This window comes from Oncorhynchus mykiss, chromosome 28, assembly GCF_013265735.2.
Source record: "Oncorhynchus mykiss isolate Arlee chromosome 28, USDA_OmykA_1.1, whole genome shotgun sequence".
NCBI classification, from domain to species: Eukaryota; Metazoa; Chordata; class Actinopteri; order Salmoniformes; family Salmonidae; genus Oncorhynchus; species Oncorhynchus mykiss.
Window position 1 is genome coordinate 24,121,760 of NC_048592.1, and position 24,124 is coordinate 24,145,883.

Here is a 24,124-nt window from a genome sequence, read left to right on the forward strand (position 1 = left end):
CACAGATCACAGTGCCATGCTATGGAGCATTGAGACTGGGAAGTGCCTCCTGAAGTATGTGGGTCATGCAGGATCAGGTAAAATACTGTTTTTATTTAATCCATGCTTTGTGGAGTCATGAAGAAAGTGACTGGTCTAAATGATTCATAGAGACCGTCCCAAATGTTTACTTCCGGCGCCGACAGAGATGGCCACCTCGCTTCGCGTTCCTAGGAAACTATGCAGTATTTTATTTATTTATATGTTATTTCTTACATTGTTACCCCAGGATTCATTCCTTGTGTATAAGGTAGTTGTTGTGAAATTGTTAGGTTAGATTACTTGTTAGATATTACTGCATGGTCAGAACTAGAAGCACAAGCATTTCGCTACACTCGCATTAACATCTGCTAACCATCTGTATGTGACCAATAAGATTTGATTTGAAATGGCACCCTATTTAGAATCCAAAATGGCACCCAATTCCCTATATAGTGCAATACTTTTGACCAGAGCACTATGGGGCCCTGGTAAAAAGTAGTGTACCACAAATTAAGAAATCATGTGACTAAACGAAATAATAAGAAAAAATAACTATACTATGAAACAAAGATGAATGATAGTAAAAAAAAGCTTTGGACCACCTTAAATGAATTTTTTTGGGGAAAAAGCCAACTCGGCTCCATCATTCATTGAGTCAGATGGTTAATTCATAACAAAACCCAATGATATTGCCAACTACTTTAATTACTTTTTAATTGGCAAGAAAAGCAAATTTACGGATTATATGCCAGCAGCAAACGCTGACACTACACGTCCAAGTATATCTGACCAAATTATGAAAGACAAGAATTGTACTTTGGAATTTTGAAAGTCAGTGTGGAAGAGGTGAATTTTTTTTGTTGTCTATCAACAATGACAAGCCACCCGGGTCTGACAATCTGGACGTACATTTACTGAGGATAATAGCAGACGATATTGCCACTCTTGTTTGCCACATCTTCAATATAAGCCTACTAGAAAGTGTGTGCCCTCAGGCCTGGAGGGAAGCTAAAGTCATTCCGCTACCCAAGAATAGTAAAGCCCCCTTTACTGGCTCAAATAGCCGACCAATCAGCCTGTTACCAACCCTTAGTAAACTTCTGTAAAAAATGGTGTTTGACCAGATACAATGCTATTTCACAGTAAACAAATTGACAACAGACTTTCAGCACACTTAAAGAGAAGGACACCCAACAAGCACAGCACTTACATATGACTGATGATTGGCTGAGAGAAATTGATGATAAATGATTGTGGGGGCTGTCTTGTTAGACTTTTGTTAGTCAGCTTTTGACATTATTGATCATAGTCTGCTGCTGGAAACACATATGTGACGTTACACCCCCTGCTATAATGTGGATAAAGAGTTACTTTTCTAACAGAACACAGAGGGTGTTCTTTAATGGAAGCCTCTCAAACATAATCCAGGTAGAATCAGGAATTCCCCGGGGTAGCTGTTTAGGCCCCTTGCTTTTTAAAATCTTTACTAATGACTGGCTTTGAGTAAGGACAGTGTGTGATGATGATGACTCAAATAAAATCAAACTTTATTTGTCACATGCGCCGAATACAAGTGTAGACCTTACCGTGAAATACTTACTTGCAAGTGCACTACTTCAACAGTGCCCTTAACCAAGTGACTGCATCACTTAACAAAGGACTGCAGTTAGTTTCGGAATGGGTAGCAAGGAATAAGCTTGTCCTAAATATTTCAAAAACTAAAAGCATTGTATTTGGGACAAATCATTCACTAAAGCCTAAACCTCAACTGTGTCTCGTAATGAATAATGTGGAAATTGAGCAAGTTGAGTTGACTAAATTGCTTGGAGTAACCCTGGATTGTAAACTGTCATGGTCAAAACATATTGATACAACAGTAGCTAAGATGGGGAGAAATCTAGCCATAACAAAACACTGCTCTGCCTTCTCAACAACACTATCAACAAGGCAGGTCCTACAGGCCCTAGTTTTGTCGCACCTAGAGTAGTGTTCAGTCGTGTGGTCAGGTGCCACAAAGAGGGACTTGGGAAAATTGCAGTTGGCTCAGAACAGGGCAGCACGGCTGGCCCTTAAAAGTTCACGCAGAGCTAACATTAATGACATGCATGTCAATCTCTCATGGCTCAAAGTGGAGGAGAGATTGACTTCATCATTACTTGTTTTTGTAAGAGGTGTTGACAAGCTGAATGTGCTGAGCTGTCTGTTTTAAACTACTAGCACACAGCTCAGACACTCATGCATACTCCACAAGACATGCCACCAGAAGTCCAGAACAGACTATGGGAGGTGCAAAGTTCCACATAGAGCCATGACTACATGGAACTCTATTCCACATCAGGTAACTGATGCAAGCAGTAGAATCAGATTTTGAAAACAGGTAAAAATACACCTTATGGAACAACATGGACTGTGAAGAGACACATAAAAAGGTACAGACACATGCATATGCACATACTGTGATATTGTTCTATGGTGGTATTGAATATTTTGTGTTGTGGACATGTGGTGGTGTAGCAATGTTATATGGTGTACTGTTTTATCTTTAGCTCATTCAGTACAAACATAGTTCACTGTTTTATCTGTTGTTGTATATGTATTGTGGTTGCTTTGGTGTGTTTGGACCCCAGGAAGAGTAGCTGCTGCCTTGGGGAACCCTAATAAATACAAATACGGAATAGGGTGCGATTTGGGATGGGCCCAAAGTTTTTTATTGTGGAGGCTAATACCTCCTATGTTTTCTCTTTCCAGTTAACTCTATCAAGTTCCATCCCACGGAACAGATGGCTCTTACAGGTGGCTCTTACATTATGCTCAATGTCCAAAATGGTCAGAAAAAACATTTTAGTCCATTGTATGTTCAGATGTCTATTGGTTTGGAGGTGTTTGAGGGCTCTTTCTGCTCTGTCCACAGCGTCTGGTGACCAGACAGCCCATATCTGGAGGTACATGGTGCAGCTACCCACCCCACAGCCTGTAGCCGACATCAGTGTAAGCAACTCAAAACCATATCTCTTATAACCCACTGCATCTACAGATGTCTAGTTCTAAATGCTGATCTCTGTGTGTGTGTCTGTCTCCGATTCCATAGCAGACGCCCTGTGACGACGACATAGACTTCTCAGATAAGGACGAGGCTGACGGGGACGGTGAGGGCCCTAACGAGTGTCCCTCCATCCGCATGGCTTCCACTACCCTCAGGAGCCACCAGGGGGTTGTCATCGCTGCAGACTGGCTGGTGGGGGGCAAGCAGGTGGTTACTGCCTCCTGGGACCGGGCTGCCAACCTGTATGATGTGGAGACTTCTGAGCTCGTCCACTCACTCACTGGTACGAACCAGCCGTTCTCTTAGGGACGATTTCTGGGACACAGATTAAGCCTAGTTCTGGACTAAAAAGCAAGCGCAATGGAGAATATCTATTGAAAATGCTCTTTAGTCCAGGAATAGGGTTAACATGTCTATGGGAAACCACCCCTTAATGTGTGGTGTAAGTGTCTGTAGAGTAATCATTAGATGTAGGTTGTTTTCTGGCGTTGTATGTCTGCCATTGAGCCTCTGATCACTTTTCAATCATAATCAATGGTCCCTTAAGAGGACTCTACAACAGTTTTTTGCTCTGTTGTATGTCTCTACCTCACCTCTGTGTGTGTGCGGGCGCAGGCCACGACCAGGAGCTGACCCATTGCTGCACCCACCCCACCCAGCGTCTGGTGGTCACCTCGTCCAGAGACACCACCTTCCGTCTGTGGGACTTCAGAGACCCCTCCATCCACTCTGTCAACGTGTTCCAGGGACACACCGAGTGAGTTGCACACACACACCACCTTCCTGTGGGACCTCAGAGACCCCTCATCCACTCTTTCAGTCTGTCACTAGCACCCCTACAAAATTCATGCAAAAAGCATCTCGCCACCCATATGAATGACATTAATTAGACATTAATTTGCAGTCATTATCAATGTGTCTGTTTAGATTACAGGGGGTTGATTTGGTCTGCCAACAGTAGCGGATGAGGGCACAGCTAATCAGCCATTAGTATCCAGAACAAATGATACTGTGATACATGAGTCAGTCAAGTGGATGAAGTAGCTGGTGACCTTCAGGCCTCAAATATTCCTACCAAGACAGCATCCGTGTGTTGTAGTAAATATCTAGGTATTCCTCTCATACTGCAAATCTACTGTATCTAGGGTTGCAAAGCTACTGGAAATGTACCAAAGTTACCAGATTCTTCTGTAATTTGGGTAATTAACAGATAATAGATGGCAATCTATGCTAACTTTAGTAACCTGTATCCATATTGTTAATGAGTTTCTAGAAGATTGTGACCATATGGTTCAAGAGGAAATGGCCTAATTCATGAAAAAAGCATCTCATCAACAATGGCATTATTTTTCAATTAACTGCAACTATTGACTTTTCTTCGCAACTGCCTCCAGTTTGGCGCCAAAACATTGACAACAAATACATACCGACATAGTAAAATAAATAAAAAAGAAAGATATTTCATGCTGAAACCTTTGCCTATAAAAAACCCTTGCCTAGTTAAATAAAAAATATTAAACACCAATGATATTCAATAAGTTGGTTTATATTTAGGATAATGTTTTACAGTTTTGTCATTCAATTTTTTAAAATCATTTTATTTAATTATTTCATATATTTAAATGTGATAAGGCCACACAAAGGGTCAGATATAATTAGACACCTGTGATAATCTGAATTACCCAAAAGGGCCACTAGATGTCTTGTTGTAAATTACATAAAGTTCTTGAAAGTTACCAAAATTCTGTTATTGGTAAACTTAGAAAGTTTCTGCTAATAAACCCTCCCTTTGCAACCCTAGCTAACTGTAATACTATTAAGTGTCAACATTTCCTAGGATATTAGTTGTCAGGGTTCCTTCACTAGGATAACATCAGTGTGTGGTTGATTCAGTCAACTTCAATCTCATTCATTTCATAAAGCACTTTTAACGTCAACAGTTCTCACTAAGTGCTTTCCAGTAATCTGGCCTAAGCCCCAAAGAGCAAGGAAAGCATGTGAATAACTGTTTTGAATGACTCTCTTCCGCCATGTCATGCGTCTCCAGCACGGTGACATCAGCAGTGTTCACTGTGGGGGACAATGTGGTGTCTGGGAGTGACGATCGCACCGTCAAGGTCTGGGACCTCAAGAACATGAGGTCACCCATAGCAACAATCCGCACAGACTCTGCAGTCAATAGGTGAGAGCGAGGACTTTCAAATTGAGATAGTAGGCAAGTATTGGTTTGAACCTGTCAAGACTGGTATTTAAGAATTTATATTATATTTTTTTAACCCCTTTCAGGATGAGCATGTCAGTGAGCCAACTAATCTAAATATGTTACTGGGAATTTAGTTTTTAGAAGGTTCAATAAAAATGCGTGTTTTGAAGCCTAACCGTTTACTGTAGTTTGAACTACTTCTTACAGGATAAGCGTGTCGGTGAGCCAAAGAATCATTGCTCTCCCTCACGACAATCGACAAGTTCGGCTGTTTGACATGTCAGGAGTGCGGCTAGCTCGACTCCCACACAGCAACAGACAGGTAACCTGCACCAACACACAGAGGCAGCAAATACATACATTTCCAGTGTAATCTGCATCTGTAGTGGTTTTACTGATCTATAGATTGGGCTGGATATTTATATCATAGCACATAATAAGTCAGGATCATATTCATTAGCTTACAACGTAGCAAAATCTTTTGCACCGTAACCAAAAATGTTGACAAAAAAAACAAGCAGATTTTATTGGACAAATTCAGAAAGGTCCCTCCATGTTTCGACCAGTTTACTTCCTGGTGAATAAGACCCTTAGGCATATACTACTAAGTAGGATCAAGTGGTTAGCCAGCTAACTTTATTGAGGGTGAATGGGCAAGACAAAATATTTAACTGCTTTTGAGCGGCGTATGGTAGTAAGTGCCAGGTACACTGGTTTGAGTGTGTCAAGAACTGTAACGCTGCTGGGTTTTACACTCAACAGTTTTCCATGTTTATCAAGAATGGTCCACCTCCCAAAGGACATCCAGCCAACGTGACACAACTGTGGGAAGAATTGGAGTACGCATAGGCATCCCTGTTGAACTCTTTCGACACCTTGTAGAGTCCATGCCCCAACGAATTGAGGCTGAGGCCCTCCCCAAAAAAGGGGTGTGCAACTCAATATTTCGGGGTTGTTCCTAATGTTTTGAACACTGTGTGTATATACAGTACCAGTCAAGTTTTGACACACCTATGCATTCCAGGGATTTTCTTTATTTTTTACTATTTTCAACATTGTAGAATTTTGTGAAGATATCAAAACTTTGAAATAACACATGGAATCATGTAGTAACCAAAAAAGTGTTAAACAAACAAATCAAACATTTTATATTTGAGATTCTTCAAAGTAGCCACCCTTTGTCTTGATGACAGCTTTGCACACTCTTGGCGTTCTCTCAAACAGCTTCATGAGGTTGTCACCTGGAATGGATTTCTATTAACAGGTGTGCCTTGTTAATTTGTGGAATTTCTTTCCTCCTTAATGCATTTGAGCCAATCAGTTGTGTTGTGACAAGGTAGGGTTGGTATATAGAAGATATATTTACCTATTTGGTAAAAGACCAAGTCCATATTATGGCAAGAACAGCTCTAATAAGCAAAGATAAATGACAGTCCATCATTACTTTAAGACATGAAGGTCAGTCAATCTGGAAAATGTAAAGAACTTTTGCAGTTGCAAAAACCGTTAAGTGCTATGATGAAACCGGCTCTCATGAGCACCGCCACAGGAAAGGAAGACCCAGAGTTACCTCTGATGCAGAGGATAAGTTCATTAGAGTTACCAGCCTCAGAAATTGCAGCCCAAATAAATGCTTCAGAGTTCAAGTAACAGACACTTCTCAACATCAACTGTTTAGAGGAGAATCAGGCCTTCATGGTTGAATTGCTGCAAAGAAACTCCTACTAAAGGACACCAATAAGAAGAAGACACTTGCTTGGACCAAGAAACATGAGCAATGGAGATTAGACTGGTGGAAAATCTGTCCTTTTGGTCTCAGTCCAAATTTGAGGTGAACAGATGATCTCCGCATGTGTGGTTCCCATCGTTGAAGCATGGAGGAGGTGTTTTGGTGTGGTGGCGCTTTGTTGGTGACACTGTCTGTGATTTATTTAGAATTAATTTTTGTTCATCTGTCGACCCCAGCCTCGAACTCAGGCCCTATGTGTAGTTAACTGACCCTCTCTGCCCATTCATCGTCATTTTACCTGTTGTTATTGTCTTAGCTGATTAGCTGCTGTTGTCTTAGCCGTTGTCTTAGCTAGCTCTCCCAATCAACACCTGTGATTGCTTTATGCCTCGCTTTATGTCTCTCTCAAATGTCAATATGCCTTGTATGTATATTGTTGTTTAGGATAGTTATCATTGTTTTTTGTTAACTACGGAGCCCCTAGTCCCACTCAACATGCCTCAGATACCTCCTTTGTCTCACCTCCCACACATGCGGTGACCTCACCCAGTATAACTAGTACGTCCAGAGATGCAACCTCTCTTATCGTCACAAAATGCCTGGGTTTTCCTCCACTGTACCCGCACCCCACCATACCCCTGTCTGTACATTATGCCCTGAATCTATTCTACCACGTCCAGAAATATGCTCCTTTTATTCTCTGTCCCCAACGCACTAGACGACCAGTTTTGATAGCCTTTAGCCGTACCCTCATCCTACTCCTCCTCTGTTCCTGGGGTGATATGGAGGTTAACCCGGGCCCTGCGTGTCCCCAGGCACTCTCATTTGTTGACTTCTATAACCGAAAAAGCCTTGGTTTCATGCATGTTAACATCAGAAGCCTCCTCCCTAGGTTTGTTTTACTCACTGTGCTATAGCACACTCCGCCAACCCTGATGTCCTTGCCGTGTCTGAATCCTGGCTTAGGAAGGCAGTTGCAATCTGCTGCAGAGATAGCTTGCAAAGTTCTGTCATACTTTCCAGGTCTATGCCCAAACAGTTCAAGCTTCTAATTAAAAAAATTAATCTCTCCAGAAATAAGTCTCTCACTGTTGCCACCTGTTATAGACCCCCCTCAGCTCCCAGCTATGCCTTAGACACCAGATGGGAATTGATTGCCCCTCATCTATCTTCAGAGTTCGTTCTTTTAGGTGACCTAAACTGGGATATGCTTAACACCCCGGCAGTCCTGTAATCTAAGATAGATGCCCTCAATCTCACACAAATTATCAAGGAACCCACCAGGTACAACCCTAAATCTGTTAACATGGGTACCCTCATGGATATTATCCTGACCAACTTGCCCTCCAAAAACACCTCTGCTGTTTTCAATCAGGATCTCAGCGATCACTGCCTCATTGCCTGCATCCGCTATGGGTCCGCGGTCAAATGACCACTTCTCATCAATGTCAAACGCTCCCTAAATCGACCTGACCCTGGTATCCTGGAAGGATATTGACCTCATCTTGACAGTCAAGGATGCCTGGTCATCTTTAAAAGTAATTTCCTCACCATCTTAAATAAGCATGCCCCTTTCAAAAAATGTAGAACTAAGAACAGATATAGCTCTTGGTTCACTCCAGACCTGACTGCCCTCGACCAGCACAAAAACATCCTGTGGTGGACTGCAATAGCATTGAATATTCCCCGCGATATGCATCTGTTCAGGGAAGTCGGCAACCAATACACGCAGTCAGTCAGGAAAGCAAAGGCTAGCTTTTTCAAACAGAAATTTGCCTCCTGTAGCTTAAACTCCCAAAAGTTGTGGGACACTGTAAAGTCCATGGAAAACAAGAGCACCTCCTCCCAGCTGCCCACTGCACTGAGGCTAGGTAACACTGTCACCACCGATAAATCCACGATAATCGAGAATTTCGAAAAGCATTTCTCTACGGCTGGCCATGCTTTCCATCTGGCTACCCCAACCCCGGCCAACAGATCCGAACCCACCCTACTTGCCCAAGCCTCCCAGCTTCTCCTTCACCCAAATCCAGATAGCAGATGTTCTGAAAGATCTGCAAAACCTGGACCCATACAAATCAGCTAGGCTAGACAATCTGGACCCTCTCTTTCTAAAATTATCCACCGCCAATGTTGCAACCCCTATTACCAGTCTGTTCAACCTCTCTTTCGTATCGTTCAAGATCCCTAAAGATTGGAACGCTGCCGCGGTCATCCTCCTCTTCAAAGGGGGTGACACTCTAGACCTAAACTGTTATAGACCTATATCTATCCTGCCATGCCTTTCGAAAGTCTTCGAAAGCGAAGTTAATAAACAGATTACTGACCATTTAAAATCCCACTGTACCTTCTCTGCTGTGCAATCCAGTTTCCGAGCTGGTCACGGGTGCACCTCAGCCACGCTCAAGGTACAAAATGATATCATAACTGCCATCGATAAAATATTGTACTATGCAGCCGTCTTCATCGACCTGGCCAAGGATTTTGACTCTGTCAATCACCATATTTTTATCGGCAGACTCAACAGCCTTGGTTTCTCAAATGACTGCCTCGCCTTGTTCACCAACTACTTCTCAGACAGAGTTCAGTGTGTCAAATCGGAGGGCCTGTTGTCCGGACCTCTGGCAGTCTCTATGGGGGTACCACAGGGTTCAATTCTCAGGCTGACTCTTTTCTCTGTACATATCAATGATGTCGCTCTTGCTGCGGGTGATTCCCTGATCCACATCTACGCAGACGACACCATTCTGTATACATCTGGCCCTTCTTTGGACACTGTTAACTAACCTCCAGACGAGCTTCAATGCCATACAACACTCCTTCTGTGGCCTCCTTAATGCTAGTAAAACTAAATGCATGCTTTTCAACCGTTCACTGCCTGTGCCTGCCCGCCCGACTAGCATCACCACTCTGGACGGTTCTGACTTAGAATATGTGGACAACTAGAAATACCTAGGTGTCTGGCTAGACTGTAAACTCTCCTTCCAGACTCACATTAAGCATCTCCAATCCAAAATTAAATCTAGAATTGGCTTTCTATTTCGCAACAAATCCTCCTTCACTCATGCCGCCAAACATACCCTAGTAAAACAAACTGACTATCCTACCGATCCTCGACTTCGGTGATGTCATTTACAAAATAGACTCCAACACTCTGCTCAGCAAATTGGATGCAGTCTATCACAGTGCCATCCGTTTTGTCACCAAAACCCCATATACCACCCACCACTGCGACCTGTATGCTCTAGTCGGCTGGCCCTCGCTAGATATTCGTCGCCAGACCCACTGGCTCCAGGTCATCTAAGTCTTTGCTAGGTAAAGCTCTGCCTTATCTCAGCTCACTGGTCACGATAACACCCACCCATAGCACATAACACCCACCCATAGCATGCGCTCCAGCAGGTATATCTCACTGGTCATCCCCAACACCTATGTGGCCGCCTTTTCTTACAGTTCTCTGCTGCCAATAACTGGAAGGAATTGCAAAAATCGCTGAAGCTGGAGATTTATATTTCCCTTACTAACTTTAAAAATCAGCTATCCGAGCAGCTAACCGATCGCTGCAGCTGTACATAGTCCATCTGTAAATAGCCCATCTAATCTACCTACCTTATCCCCATATTGTATTTATTTACTTTTCTGCTCTTTTGCACACCAGTATTTCTACTTGCACATCATCATCTGTACATCTATCACTCCAGTGTTAATTTGCTAAATTGTTATTACTTGCTACTATGGCCTATTTATTGCCTTACCACCTCACGCCATTTGCACGCACTGTATATAGACTTTCTTTTTTCTATTGTGTTATTGACTGTACGCTTATTTATTTCATTTGTAACTCTGTTGTTGTTTGTGTCGCACTGCTTTGCTTTATCTTGGCCAGGTCGCAGTTGTAAATGAGAACTTGTCTCAACGAGCATACCTGGTTAAATAAAGGTGAAATAAAAAATCTATTTAAAAAAGCACACTTAACCAGCATGGCTGCAGCAATACGCCATCCCATCTGGTTTGCGCTTAGTGGGACTATCATTTGTTTTTTCAACAGGATAATGACCCAACACACCTCCAGGCTGTGTAAGGGTTATTTGGCTAACAAGGAGAGTGATGGAGTGCTGTATCAGATGACCTGGCCTCCACAATCATTCGACCTCAACCCAATTGAGATGGTTTGGGATGAGTTGGACCACAGAGTCAAGGAAAAGCAGCCAACAGGTGCTCAACATATGTGGGAACTCCTTCAAAACTGTTGGGAAAGCATTCCAGGTGATGCTGGTTGACAGAACACCAAGTGTGTGCAACGCTGTCAAGGCAATGTGTGGCTACTTTGAAGATTCTTAAACATATTTTGTTTTGTTTAACACTTTTTTTGGTTACTACATGATTCCATATGTGTTATTTCATAGTTTTGATGTCTTTGCTATTATTCTACAATGTAGAAAATAGTAAAAATAAAGAAAAACGCATGAATGAGTAGGTGTCCAAACTTTTGACTGGTAATGTACGTTTAGCTTAATGAACCAGAAAATCGATATTTATTTCTGGTTGTTTATCAAAGGTAACTGGCTAACTCATTGATCCTGCTTTGCAGTATACCCTTTAGTGTACTAATGTGGCTGTTGCTTCACAGGGCCACCGGCGCATGGTGTGCTGTTCAGCCTGGTGTGAGGACAACTCCTCCTGTAACCTCTTCAGCTGTGGCTTTGATAGGCAGGCCATTGGATGGAACATCAACATCCCAGCTCTGCTGCAGGAGAAGTGAGCCCAGCCCAGACAGGTTTGTTTTCCCCCTCACTCACTATCTTATGTTTTTTTGTTGGGTCGCCTAGTCCTAGACTCAATGGGGAATTTCCATAGAAGGTGTTTTATACTTCAGGACTAGGCTTGTGCCTGCGAAACCGCCTCTGTGTTTGCAACTGTATATATTTATATATTTTTGACATTACTTCTCTTTTCTATACATATCTGAAAGGGGGATGTGATTTACAAAATGTAAATGTCATCCTATTGTTTTCTTGTGTGTCAGCCCTGAGTCATCCGCCTGGCCCATCTGCTCACTGAACCCCATGTTAAGAGCTGATCCCTGGTCAGTTCAGTCAGATGCCACCACCCTCAGGCAGGGAGGGGAGAAGATCGATTGAGGACCACTCTCTCTCTGTGTCAAGTATTCATGTTCTTCTCACACTCCAAATGTGGTCACAGTCTGGTCTGCATAGTTTGAATATACATACCGTACTACATACATGTGTGATGGTGTGTGGTGGTTTTCAAACTTGCCCATGTATGTACAGAAAATGTAAAGGACTACTCTCTGCTTTGTTGTTGGACTTGTTTTGATCAGTTTATTCATGACTTTCCTTCTGAAGATAAATAGCACTGACATAAAGAAGGTACGGGGGGGATTTTGTAGTCACCCTAATTTTCAGTTCAGAATAGGTCAGGCACCTTTTTGATGGTGTAGCCTCGTTGATAATGAGCAGCATTTCATGGAGACTTGTGTTAGTACTGAAATGCCACACATCTGCTTTCGAACCCACCTTAACCGCTCAGAAGTACAGCTAGCCAAGCTACTGCATATCTCTGTGCCATTTCAGCAGAGCCATACTTTGTCAAGGTTTACTGCATATCTCTGTGCCATTTCGGCAGAGCCATACTTTGACCATCTATTGGTGATCAACTGAGCACTGAATAAGGAACATGCAGAGCTGCTACAGTACAGTGTTCAAGTGGCTCTGTCATGCACCTTTTAGAACCAATAGCTGTTACAATTTTATTTGTTGTTAAACTGTTTTAGCCTAAATACCATTGCAGCTTTTGTACAGACTTGACAGAATCCTACTCTTGAGTCCTAGACAGTATGTTGTACCAGTGGATTAAATTGTGTAAACACCCCATGTTTAGAGGTTGAGGTTGATCGTCTTCACCATTTTAATAGGCACTTCATTCAGGTTGAGGTTGATCGTCTTCACCATTTTAATAGGCACTTCATTCAGGTTGAGGTTGATCGTCTTCACCATTTTAATAGGCACTTCATTCAGGTTGAGGTTGATCGTCTTCACCATTTTAATAGGCACTTCATTCAGGTTGAGGTTGATCGTCTTCACCATTTTAATAGGCACTTCATTCAGGTTGAGGTTGATCGTCTTCACCATTTTAATAGGCACTTCATTCAGGTTGAGGTTGATCGTCTTCACCATTTTAATAGGCACTTCATTCAGGTTGAGGTTGATCGTCTTCACCATTTTAATAGGCACTTCATTCAGGTTGAGGTTGATCGTCTTCACCATTTTAATAGGCACTTCATTCAGGTTGAGGTTGATCGTCTTCACCATTTTAATAGGCACTTCATTCAGGTTGAGGTTGATCGTCTTCACCATTTTAATAGGCACTTCATTCGTGTGTAATAATCATAAATTAGTCTTAGAAAGTAAGACGTCATGAAATTGCTGTAGAGTTTACAAACAATAATAACATGTGAAGTGTTTCTTAGAATTAGTCAGTATTGAACCTGTTACAGGGATATATAGGTCAGTAACTTGTTACCACGTGGTACTTCCTTGCGTAAGTAAGTGGGGATCTCTAAGAGCGTTCTAATGCAATAGCTGTAACATGCTTGGTGTGCTCAGTGATCATGGCGTTAATTTCTGCATAGAAAACTAAAAGAAGAAGAGATTATTATGTGTTTGAGGTAAGTGTGATGTCATAAAGTAGCTGTGTCTGTTTTTTAGAGAAAGAGAATGAATGTTTGACTTGAAAACATTTTGAGTGTAATTGTCTGTGAGAGTCACTTGGCAGGCAGCACAGTTGACTTGGTTACATTCCTGCTTTTACGCAGACAAATGATACAAAATGATGCATCTGTATCTCATGAGGCAAGCCAGCTTTATTGCAATCGTAAATGCTTCTTTAGAGACTTAGATATGCTTTGTGTTTTGCTAACTTGTAACAACATATTAACTATTGATATTTATACAAGAAGTCACGTTGAACATCTTTTATCCCATTATGGAATCGTTATTGTGATGAAATATAGTGGTTCCAGGTGTAGGCCCACGGTTCTAAGTGAGCGTAACTTTCCTTCCACAATAAATTTCACATCTGGGGAAAATTAAATGTAATCATCTCTATTCAAAGGGGCCTTTTTGGCTTAATGGTGTATTCTTGCTGCATATTTTATTATCCTTTTAACTTTGAGGTGATCTTTTCATTTCCACTAGTTCTTCATCCTGTGCAGTTAAAATCAGTTGGATCTCTTTGGTTTCATTGGCTGAAGTATTGTTTTAATCTATAGTGGTTTGCATGTAGTCTTTCTCATGTACCGTTTACATCAGGGATGTCTTAGAGATTACTCCTAGCCTGGTCCCACATCCATTTGTGCTCTTACCAACTCCATTGGTCATTGTCAAGCCAAACATGACACTACTGTAAGTGACAAAGAGTTGGCATGATGGCACAAACAGATTGGCACTGAAAATAGGCTACTGCAGATGTGGTTGTGCAGTTCTATGCATGACTAATACCACATGATGTAGTACTAGAGGCATTGATTAAGTGACTATAGTAATCTGTTACATGGGTTGGTATAATAAGAGATGTCTCTTGGACCGTAGCTGTCCAGGATTGTAATCCGTGATTTAAGTGAAACAAATTTGTTTGAAATATCAAAGAAGTATGGCCTGTGAATGTGAAGTCTAGCCTGGTGCCAGATCTGTTTGTGCGCTTGCCAACTTCATTGCCCGTTTGGCATGACAATGAATGAAAAGGAGTTGGCATGGTAGCACAAACAGACTGCCACTCAGACTACCTGACCTCCTGAGCCACCATGCATAGCTAGTTGACGATGTTTATCATCACTTTCTTCATGGATTTATTTACATTTCAGTCTCATGGTTTTATCAGCTGTTCATGTAAATGTGGTCCTGGTGTTCATTTCAATGGAGTACAGTGCTTGCTTGTTTCCCAAATGGCACCCTATTCTGTATGTAATGCGTTACAAAGGGAATAAGGTGCAATTTGAGACGCATACTCTCATTACATCATACACACTTAGCAGTAGAAATCAACAGTGTAAAAGCTTTAGTAAAACTGTGGTTACCTACCTAATTATATTTTATGTGGTAAAATAGGTTCATTTTAACAAGAGGAGCTCCACTAGTACACATCTCATAACATGAAACAGTTTAGCTGTGTGTGTGCGTGCGTGCGCGCATGGTGGCTATTCATAAGGAACAGCAGCTTGTGAAATCAAATAAAATGTTGTGCTGTTTCATTCCCTCAGAATTGTGTCCTCTTCTTTGTCGTAGTTCAGCCTTGCTTCGAGTCTTGCAGGGCTGACCATTACTTTGGTGCTGCGATATGAGGATAGTGTTAAATTAATTGTTTAATTAATTGTCTTTTATCACCCAGTTGTCAGAAAACAGACAAAGACCAAGTAGATTATTCTAAAATTGCCAATTGACTCACTTTAATAAAAATATAAATTACTCTTTTACATTTCACATTCAATGATCTAGATTGAAAGTACTTCTGCATTACTGTTAGCATTTAATTATTTTAGTCTGTGAGATGGTGTTGTCTGTTTTGTGTGGAAATAAATATCAAACAATACGACTGCTTGTGGAAAGAGGAAATACATGAATATAACATTTAATTTGCTATGTGTTTATAGGTGTATGTGTGCAATTGTAACAGAGGGAAAATATAACGAGAGTAAATTACTGTCAAAACTGTCCGCAAAAAACTATTTTAATATTGTTATAATCTCAGAACCTGCAATGTTCTCTTTGAGCCACTAGATGTCCCTGCTCTCATGTTTCTCAGGGCCAGATTCACATTCTGTAGCTTACTTGCTCCCCAGTACTACAATGTTAATTTCTCAAAAAATTACAAAGAAATACTTGACTGAATGTTTGAAAGGATAAATGGTATTCAATGGAAGGAGACTACAAAAGGGGAGCTTAAGTGAGTAACTCAACAGGTGTAGGTGAAGGATTGCTAAAAGGAAAACAGGTTAATCTTTGGGCTTCTGTATTGTTACTGTATATGACTGCACAGTGGAGGAAATAGAAGTGGAGGGGTATGTATACTACAAAGCAGGATCAAGGAGTTAGCCAGCTAATTTACTTAAATATTCTGAAATAACTTGTAATTTTACCATATTTTTCTCTGCAATTTTGTGATGGGGCGGCAGGGTAGCCTAGTGCGAGCGTTGGACTAGTAACCGAAAGGTTGCCAGATCGAATCCCCGAGCTGACAAGGTAAAAATCTTTCGTTGTGCCCCTGAACAAGGCAGTTAACCCACTGTCCTTAGGCCGTCATTGAAAAGAAGAATTTGTTTTTAACTGACTTGCCTAGTTAAATAAAGGTAAAATAAAAAATATCCAGTTACGATCTTGTCTCATCGCTGCAACTCACCAACTGGCTCGGGAGAGGCCAACACACTGCTAGCTTTTTGTTTATCTGGTACAAGAAAAACCCTCAGATACGTAAAAGCTTATTGCAGAGATCTCGGTCCCCAGGGTGGTCTAGCACTTCCAAACGTTCAATATTATTAAGGGGCAGCTAATATAATAATCATGATATATTGATGACAGAAATTCCTGATGTTGCAGGCCATAAATGGTTGCCTAGTTGTATATCTTCACACTCTAGTCACTTCCCATCACATCTACCTACCTCCCTTCTAGACTGTTTTTAAAGTGAATCCTTATATCAAAGGGGGCATAGGTTTTGTCTATGTGTTATCACATTTGCACAATGTGAAATTATGAAATTGGCATGGCTTAATTGACTCAACAATCAAAAACACACAGAAGTTTAGCTTTCTTATTGAATCAGAATATCAATAGTTATTTCTGGTTGTTTCTCGGAGTTAGCTAGCTAACTCATTGATCCTGCTTTATAGTATACCCTCAGGACTACATATTCGTTATGGATAAGTCAGAGTGCACAGAAGCAATCCAGACAATTTTCTCTAGCCAAATTCCCTCACACTCACAACATACATGTGTTTCAAGTTTCTATGTTTATTTGTCATGTACACAGGATACAACAGGTGTGAACAGTACAGTGAAATGCTTACTCGCAAAGCTCTTTTGCAACAATGCGGTATTCAATCAAGATAAGATAAATAATATAAAGTGTCTGTATGTGCACTTTACAGTGCCTTCGGAAAGTATTCAGACTCCTTGACTTTTTCCACGTTTTGTTATGTTACAGCCTTTTTTCCCTCATCAATCTACACGCAATACCCCACAATGACAAAGCAAAAACAGACCGCCACAGGAAAGGAAGACCCAGAATTACCTCTGCTGCAGAGGATAAGTTCATTAGAGTTACCAGCCTCAGAAATTGCTTCACAGAGTTCAAATAACAGACACATCTCAACAACAACTGTTCAGAGGAGACTGCGTGAATCAGGCCTTCATAGTCGAATTGCTGCAAAGAAACTACTACTAAAGGACGGCAATAAGAAGAAGAGACTTACTTGGGCCAAGAAACACGAGCAATGGACATTAGACCAGTGGAAATCTGTCATTTTGGAGGAGGAGGTGTGATGGCGTGGGGGTGCTTTGCTGGTGACACTGTCAGTGATTTATTTAGAATTCAAGGCACACTTAACTAGCATGCCTACCACAGTAATCTGCAGTGATACGCCATCCCATCTGGTTTGTGCTTAGTCTCAATATCAATGGTTTTCAACAGGACAATGACCCAACACACCTCCAGGCTGTGTAAGGCTATTTGACCAAGAAGGAGAGTGATGGAGTGCTGCATCAGATGACCTGGCCTCCACAATCACCTGACCTCAACCCAATTGAGATGATTTGGGATGAGTTGGACTGCAGACTGAAGGAAATGCAGCCAACAAGTGCTCAGCATATGTGGGAACTCCTTCAAGACTGTTTGAAAAGCGTTCCAGGTGAAGCTTGTTGAGAGAATGCCAAGGCAAAGGGTGGCTAATTTGAAGAATCTAAAATATAAAATGTTTCTTAATTTGTTTAACTGTCTTTACTATTATTCTACAATGTAGAAAATAGTCAAAATAAAGAAAAAACAGTACTTTATTGAAGCACATGTGGCAGTGATTACAGCATTGATTCTTCTTTCGTATGACACTACAAGCTTGTCCTGTAAGGATCACAATGGATCAGATCAGTTTGGCAATGGTTGACAATAACCAGACCGTCTCTCACCCGCAGAGGGGAAGAGGGAACTGGTGTAGGAGTTTTGACACCTTCACAACCGGTCATAAATTTAAGTAGAAGAAGACTTTCTTTCTCCCTCTTTAGTGTCAACCCAAGGAATGTCTTTGTTTCACAGACTGTCCCCGCTGAAACTCTAACACGGTCAAACATGGATAATATAACAATATTTCTAACATAATGTGGGGAATGGTCAGTGGGGAACTATGGAAAACTAATGTAATATTGGTTTTCATTTTGTGATGTCATTAAAAACTGTATGGATGAAATACTGTAACTTGGAAAGTACAGTGCCTTGCGAAAGTATTCGGCCCTCTTGAACTTTGCGACCTTTTGCCACATTTCAGGCTTCAAACATAAAGATATAAAACTGTATTTCTTTGTGAAGAATCAACAACAAGTGGGACACAATCATGAAGTGGAACGACATTTATTGGATATTTCAAACTTTTTTAACAAATCAAAAACTGAAAAATTGGGCGTGCAAAATTATTCAGCCCCCTTAAGTTAATACTTTGTAGCGCCACCTTTTGCTGCGATTACAGCTGTAAGTCGCTTGGGGTATGTCTCTATCAGTTTTGCACATCGAGAGACTGAAATTTTTTTCCCATTCCTCCTTGCAAAACAGCTCGAGCTCAGTGAGGTTGGATGGAGAGCATTTGTGAACGGCAGTTTTCAGTTCTTTCCACAGATTCTCGATTGGATTCAGGTCTGGACTTTGACTTGGCCATTCTAACACCTGGATATGTTTATTTTTTAACCATTCCATTGTAGATTTTGCTTTATGTTTTGGATCATTGTCTTGTTGGAAGACATCTCCGTCCCAGTCTCAGGTCTTTTGCAGACTCCATCAGGTTTTCTTCCAGAATGGTCCTGTATTTGGCTCCATCCATCTTCCCATCAATTTTAACCATCTTCCCTGTCCCTGCTGAAGAAAAGCAGGCCCAAACCATGATGCTGCCCCCACCATGTTTGACAGTGTTCAGGGTGATGAGCTGTGTTGCTTTTACGCCAAACATAACGTTTTGCATTGTTGCCAAAAAGTTCAATTTTGGTTTCATCTGACCAGAGCACCTTCTTCCAGATGTTTGGTCCTATGGACAGAGTCTCCCACCTCAGCTGATGATCTCTGCAGTTCATCCAGAGTGATCATGGGCCTCTTGGCTGCATCTCTGATCAGTCTTCTCCTTGTATGAGCTGAAAGTTTAGAGGGACGGCCAGGTCTTGGTAGATTTGCAGTGGTCTGATACTCCTTCCATTTCAATATTATCGCTTGCACAGTGCTCCTTGGGATGTTTAAAGCTTGGGAAATCTTTTTGTATCCAAATACGGCTTTAAACTTCTTCACAACAGTATCTCGGACCTGCCTGGTGTGTTCCTTGTTCTTCATGATGCTCTCTGCGCTTTTGACGGACCTCTGAGACTATCACGGTGCAGGTGCATTTATACGGAGACTTGATTACACACAGGTGGATTGTATTTATCATCATTAGTCATTTAGGTCAACATTGGATCTTTCAGAGATCCTCACTGAACTTCTGGAGAGTTTGCTGTACTGAAAGTAAAGGGGCTGAATAATTTTGCATGCCCAATTTTTCAGTTTTTGATTTGTTAAAAAAGTTTGAAATATCCAATAAATGTCGTTCCACTTCATGATTGTGTCCCACTTGTTGTTGATTTTTCACAAAAAAATACAGTTTTATATCTTTGTTTGAAGCCTGAAATGTGGCAAAAGGTTGCAAAGTTCAAGGGGGCCGAATACTTTCGCAAGGCACCGTATATCCCCTTTATCTGTCAAGTTTCCATCCAATACGTTGTGCATATAATATGACAAATTATGAAAGTATTTTTTGTTAAGATATACAAGGTATAAGATTGTCTTTCTCCTATAAACTATGCATAAGTAAGTAGCCACGCCCTAAGTGAGGTCAGAGAGCGTGTCAGACTGATGGAGACATCCCCTTTGGCAAGAGTGCCCAAAAAGCCTTGGTAACGAAATTAACATTAGACCACAAAAGTGTGGAGCGGTAGCTACATTTTTGAAATGGTTGGAACTTTGAACCTCAACACGAGGTGAAGAAATAAACCCACCTTCCTTTAGACCAGAGAGACGAAGAGCTGCAGCACATAGTGGTCTGAATCCTGAATAATCAACACGAGGAGGAAGAAGAAAGGAAACTCCCCTCTCAGACAATCATTTGTACAGCTGATTAGCTGTCCTGAGTCAAATATCTCAAACTCTTCAAACCATCCCATCCTACTATGAGTCTCAAATCACCGTACGCTATTCTCCTCACCCCACTGGAACCAACTTATCATCAAATAAGCAGCTTCAGAAGCGAATGGAAGAGTGAACTCTGTAGTTCTGTTCAGGACTACATGACGGACAAAGACACCCATATGTAAATACATGAATGATTTCTTATTCCAAACGAGCGTTGGTTCGTATGCAAACAATATGATTAATGTGAGAATAATGTGTATTTTTCTATCTCTATCTCCCTCTCCATGTCGTGGTGAGGAAAGCCACCATATTGTAAAAGTCCATTAGGGACCTTTGTCTCATGTATTATGTGTGTATGTTATCCTGATCTCTCATTTTAGTTAGCTAGTAAATAAATAATTAACCAATTGGTGTAGTAATGAATCATGAGCAAGGCTGGGTTTTTTGGAGATGCAGGAGGTTACAACTATTCAGAATGATGATATGGTAAGAGGAAATGATTAATATTATGACTGTTTATCGATGAAATAGATATATACCTTATAGTTTTTAATTCGGGAGATGGTAACTCTTTAAACAACCTCTTCTGTGGTGCCCCAAATTCCTAATGAGTTACATGATTCATTTAATTGGGTAACAATTAAACATAGTTAGTGGATTAAATAAATCATCAGATTAATGAAAGTAAAGGCACAACATATTGGAGCCCCTGTGCGAGGAATCTAAAACACAATTAGGCCTTGTTGTTGAATTCAGTCTATATGAATTGTGTAGCAGATTACGTTATACACCATTGGAGCCGTAGGCAGGATTATCGTTAAGGGGGGACTGTGATTCCTTTTGACCAAGATACTAGAAAGATTGCCTCCGGTGTTGCATACTGAGTAAGGATCAGTGTAGAAGGTGGAGTATTAATTCCTAGAGCCAGACATATGGGCCGGCCAATTAAGGATATATTCGTTTGGCCAAAGTGGAGTATTATATCTGTCTTTCGGGCTTCAGAAGCGTGAGTATACACAGCTAATATTTATTTATGTTATCACATGTTCCAATAACATCGCTAGCACCAAATGCTGATTGTGTTGAAGATGAGTCGTCGTAAGTAAACCCCAGGTCCCGTATTGAAGGGGACCCTGTGTGTGCTTGGAAGTTAACATTCTTGTACAAGGACGGCTAGCTTTGCATTAGATGTTAAGCTAACAAAGAGGAAGCAGCCATTTCCCTTTGTTCACAGCGAAATCCTGCGCCTTGGGGGACAGAAGTCCTGCCTCTGCTGGAATCCCTTGTGAGTTCAGATTTTAGGGGTGAGTGACCCATTGTGGCGAAAAATTGACAGTACTTTTTTAAAAAAAGAATTCCAATGCGAGGGCCAATGTCTTCTCACATTTGTAACAACTGGTTACGCTTATATAATGTCCAACCAATTTCAACTGATTGGATATCATTGTCTCATTCGATTTAACAAGGAAGTTAAATTGCCAAACAAACATTTTACCAGGTTGATCATTTGGATAAGGACCAAATTAATTTGTTCCAACCAATGAGACATTTTAAACTTTTCCACATTAACCTAGATACATGAACGCTTTCAGGTTAATCAGGTATGATTAATCATTAACATTGCTTAATAAATAAAATTTGCTTTTGCAAATTCATTGTCGTCCAACCCCCACATTGCTGATAGATAAAAATCATTTTTGCAGCTTCCAACGACTCATCCCCCCCCACCCCCCCAGTGAACCCTCACCCATAGATAGATTGATCGCTGACCTCAGCAGCGATATAAACCCAAACTATGACATACGCAAGAAAACAGCAGAAATTGCGACAGACGCCCTCCCAAATAGATCATCAGACACAGGCCCTGTAAAGGTTCTCTCCAGTTTATCCCTGATGTATGGCCGCCAGCAGAGATTGACATCTGTCCAGTACCGCAGTGCACAGCAGAAGCACAGGAAACGGCTGACATGAAGGGACAGCTGGAGAGAACCGGGAAACTAATGACAAAAGCAGAAAAGGGAACAATACTGCTAGCCGTGGAACTGCGTTTGAAAACTGAACAAATAAAAGTAATGACAAAAACTTATGACGACGGACGAGCACAAACTCTTCAACAAAATCGTCTTCTACAGGAACAACTCAATTTAGCCTAAACTAAATACAATGAAGTCCACGCAAAACTAGATCAATCGGACGATTTATCTACAAACAGGGTCTTGCAACTTGATAATATGCATGCGGTTTTGATGAACAACCCTCAAAGCAGTAATGTTCTAGTCCAAATGCTGCAGACCAAAGACGATCCAATTAATGAACACAATGACCAAGTTGGATGAAAAAACATTGGAACTCATTGAAGTCGCTGACCATATCAAATGCACAATGTATTGGATGAAACCTTGACAGATAAAGAGGACATACTTTCCAAGTTATAGTATTTCATCCATACAGTTTTTTAATGACATCACAAAATGTAAACCAATATTACATTGGTTTTCCATAGTTCCCCACTGACCATTCCCCACATTGTTATGTTAGAAAAATTGTTCCATTATCCACGTTTGACCGTGTTAGAGTTTCAGCGGGAACAGACTGTGACACAAAGACATTCCTTTGGTCGACACTAAAGGGGGAGAAAGAAGGTCTTCTTCTACTTAAATTTACGACCGGGTGTGGAGGTGTCAAAACTCCCACACCAGTTCCCTCCTCCCCTCTGCGGGTGAGAGAAGGTCTGGTTATTGTCAGCCATTGCCAAGCTGATCTGATCCATTGTGATCCTCACAGGACAGTCATGACACTTGGCACACCAGTGTTTGGGGATTTTCTCCCATTCCTATCTGCAGATCCTCTCAAGCTCTGTCAGGTTGGATGGGGAACGTCGCTGCACAGCTATTTTCAGGTCTCTCCAGAGATGTTCGATGGGGTTCAAGTCCGGGCTCTGGCTGGGCCACTCAAGGACATTCAGAGACTTGTCCCGAAACCACTCCTGCGTTGTCTTGGCTGTGTGCTTAGGGTCGTTGTCCGGTTGGAAGGTGAACCTTCGCCCCAGTCTGAGGACCTGAGGGCTCTGGAGCAGGTTTTCATTAAGGATCTCTCTGTACTTTGCTCCATTCATCTTTGCCTCGATCCTGACTAGTCTCCATGTCCCTGCCACTGAAAAACACCCCCACAGCATGATGCTGCCACCACCAATCTTCACCATAGGGATGGTGCCAGGTTTCCTCCAGACATGACGCTTGGTATTCAGGCCAAAGTGTTCAATCTTGGTTTCATCAGACCAGAGAATCTTGTTTTTGAGTCTTTAGGTGCCTTTTGGCAAACTCCAAGCGGGCTGTCATGTGCCTTTATACTGAGGGTTGGCTTTTGTCAAGCCACTCTACCATAAAGTCTTGATTGGTGGAGTGCTGCAGAGATGTTTGTCCTTCTGGAAGGTTCTCCCATCTCCACAGAGGAACTCTAGAGCTCTGTCAGGTTGACCATTGGGTTCTTGGTCACCTCCCTGATCAAGGCCCTTCTCCCCCAGTCTTGGTGGTTCCAAACTACTTTCATTTAAGAATGATGGAGGCCGCTGTGTTCTTGGGGACCTTCAATGCTACAGAATTTTTTGGTGCCCTTCCCCAGATCTGTACCTCGATACAATCCTGTCTCGGGGGTCTGAACACTTTCCCGAAGGCACTGTATGTGCTGTTCCTATCGTGGT

The 24,124-nt window shown here is 41.6% G+C and overlaps 1 protein-coding gene across 6 annotated transcripts in view; it reads left to right on the plus strand.

The window, feature by feature from the left end:
• LOC110508774 (WD repeat-containing protein 37) overlaps positions 1-15,268 on the plus strand; it is a 35,958-nt gene extending 20,690 nt beyond the window's left edge. For 3 of the 6 annotated variants that reach the window (XM_036967046.1, XM_036967045.1, XM_021589581.2), the window contains 9 exons: positions 6-77; positions 2,770-2,814; positions 2,933-3,009; positions 3,110-3,347; positions 3,680-3,821; positions 5,112-5,246; positions 5,475-5,589; positions 11,627-11,773; positions 12,023-15,268. In XM_036967046.1, coding sequence (XP_036822941.1) covers positions 6-77; positions 2,770-2,814; positions 2,933-3,009; positions 3,110-3,347; positions 3,680-3,821; positions 5,112-5,246; positions 5,475-5,589; positions 11,627-11,758 — 956 coding nt within the window. In that variant the 3' untranslated portion in view covers positions 11,759-11,773; positions 12,023-15,268. The remainder of the gene's footprint in view (positions 1-5; positions 78-2,769; positions 2,815-2,932; positions 3,010-3,109; positions 3,348-3,679; positions 3,822-5,111; positions 5,247-5,474; positions 5,590-11,626; positions 11,774-12,022) is intronic. The other 3 variants (XM_036967047.1, XM_036967048.1, XR_005040296.1) reach the window with 2 other exon arrangements.
• The last annotated feature ends 8,856 nt before the right edge of the window (positions 15,269-24,124 follow it).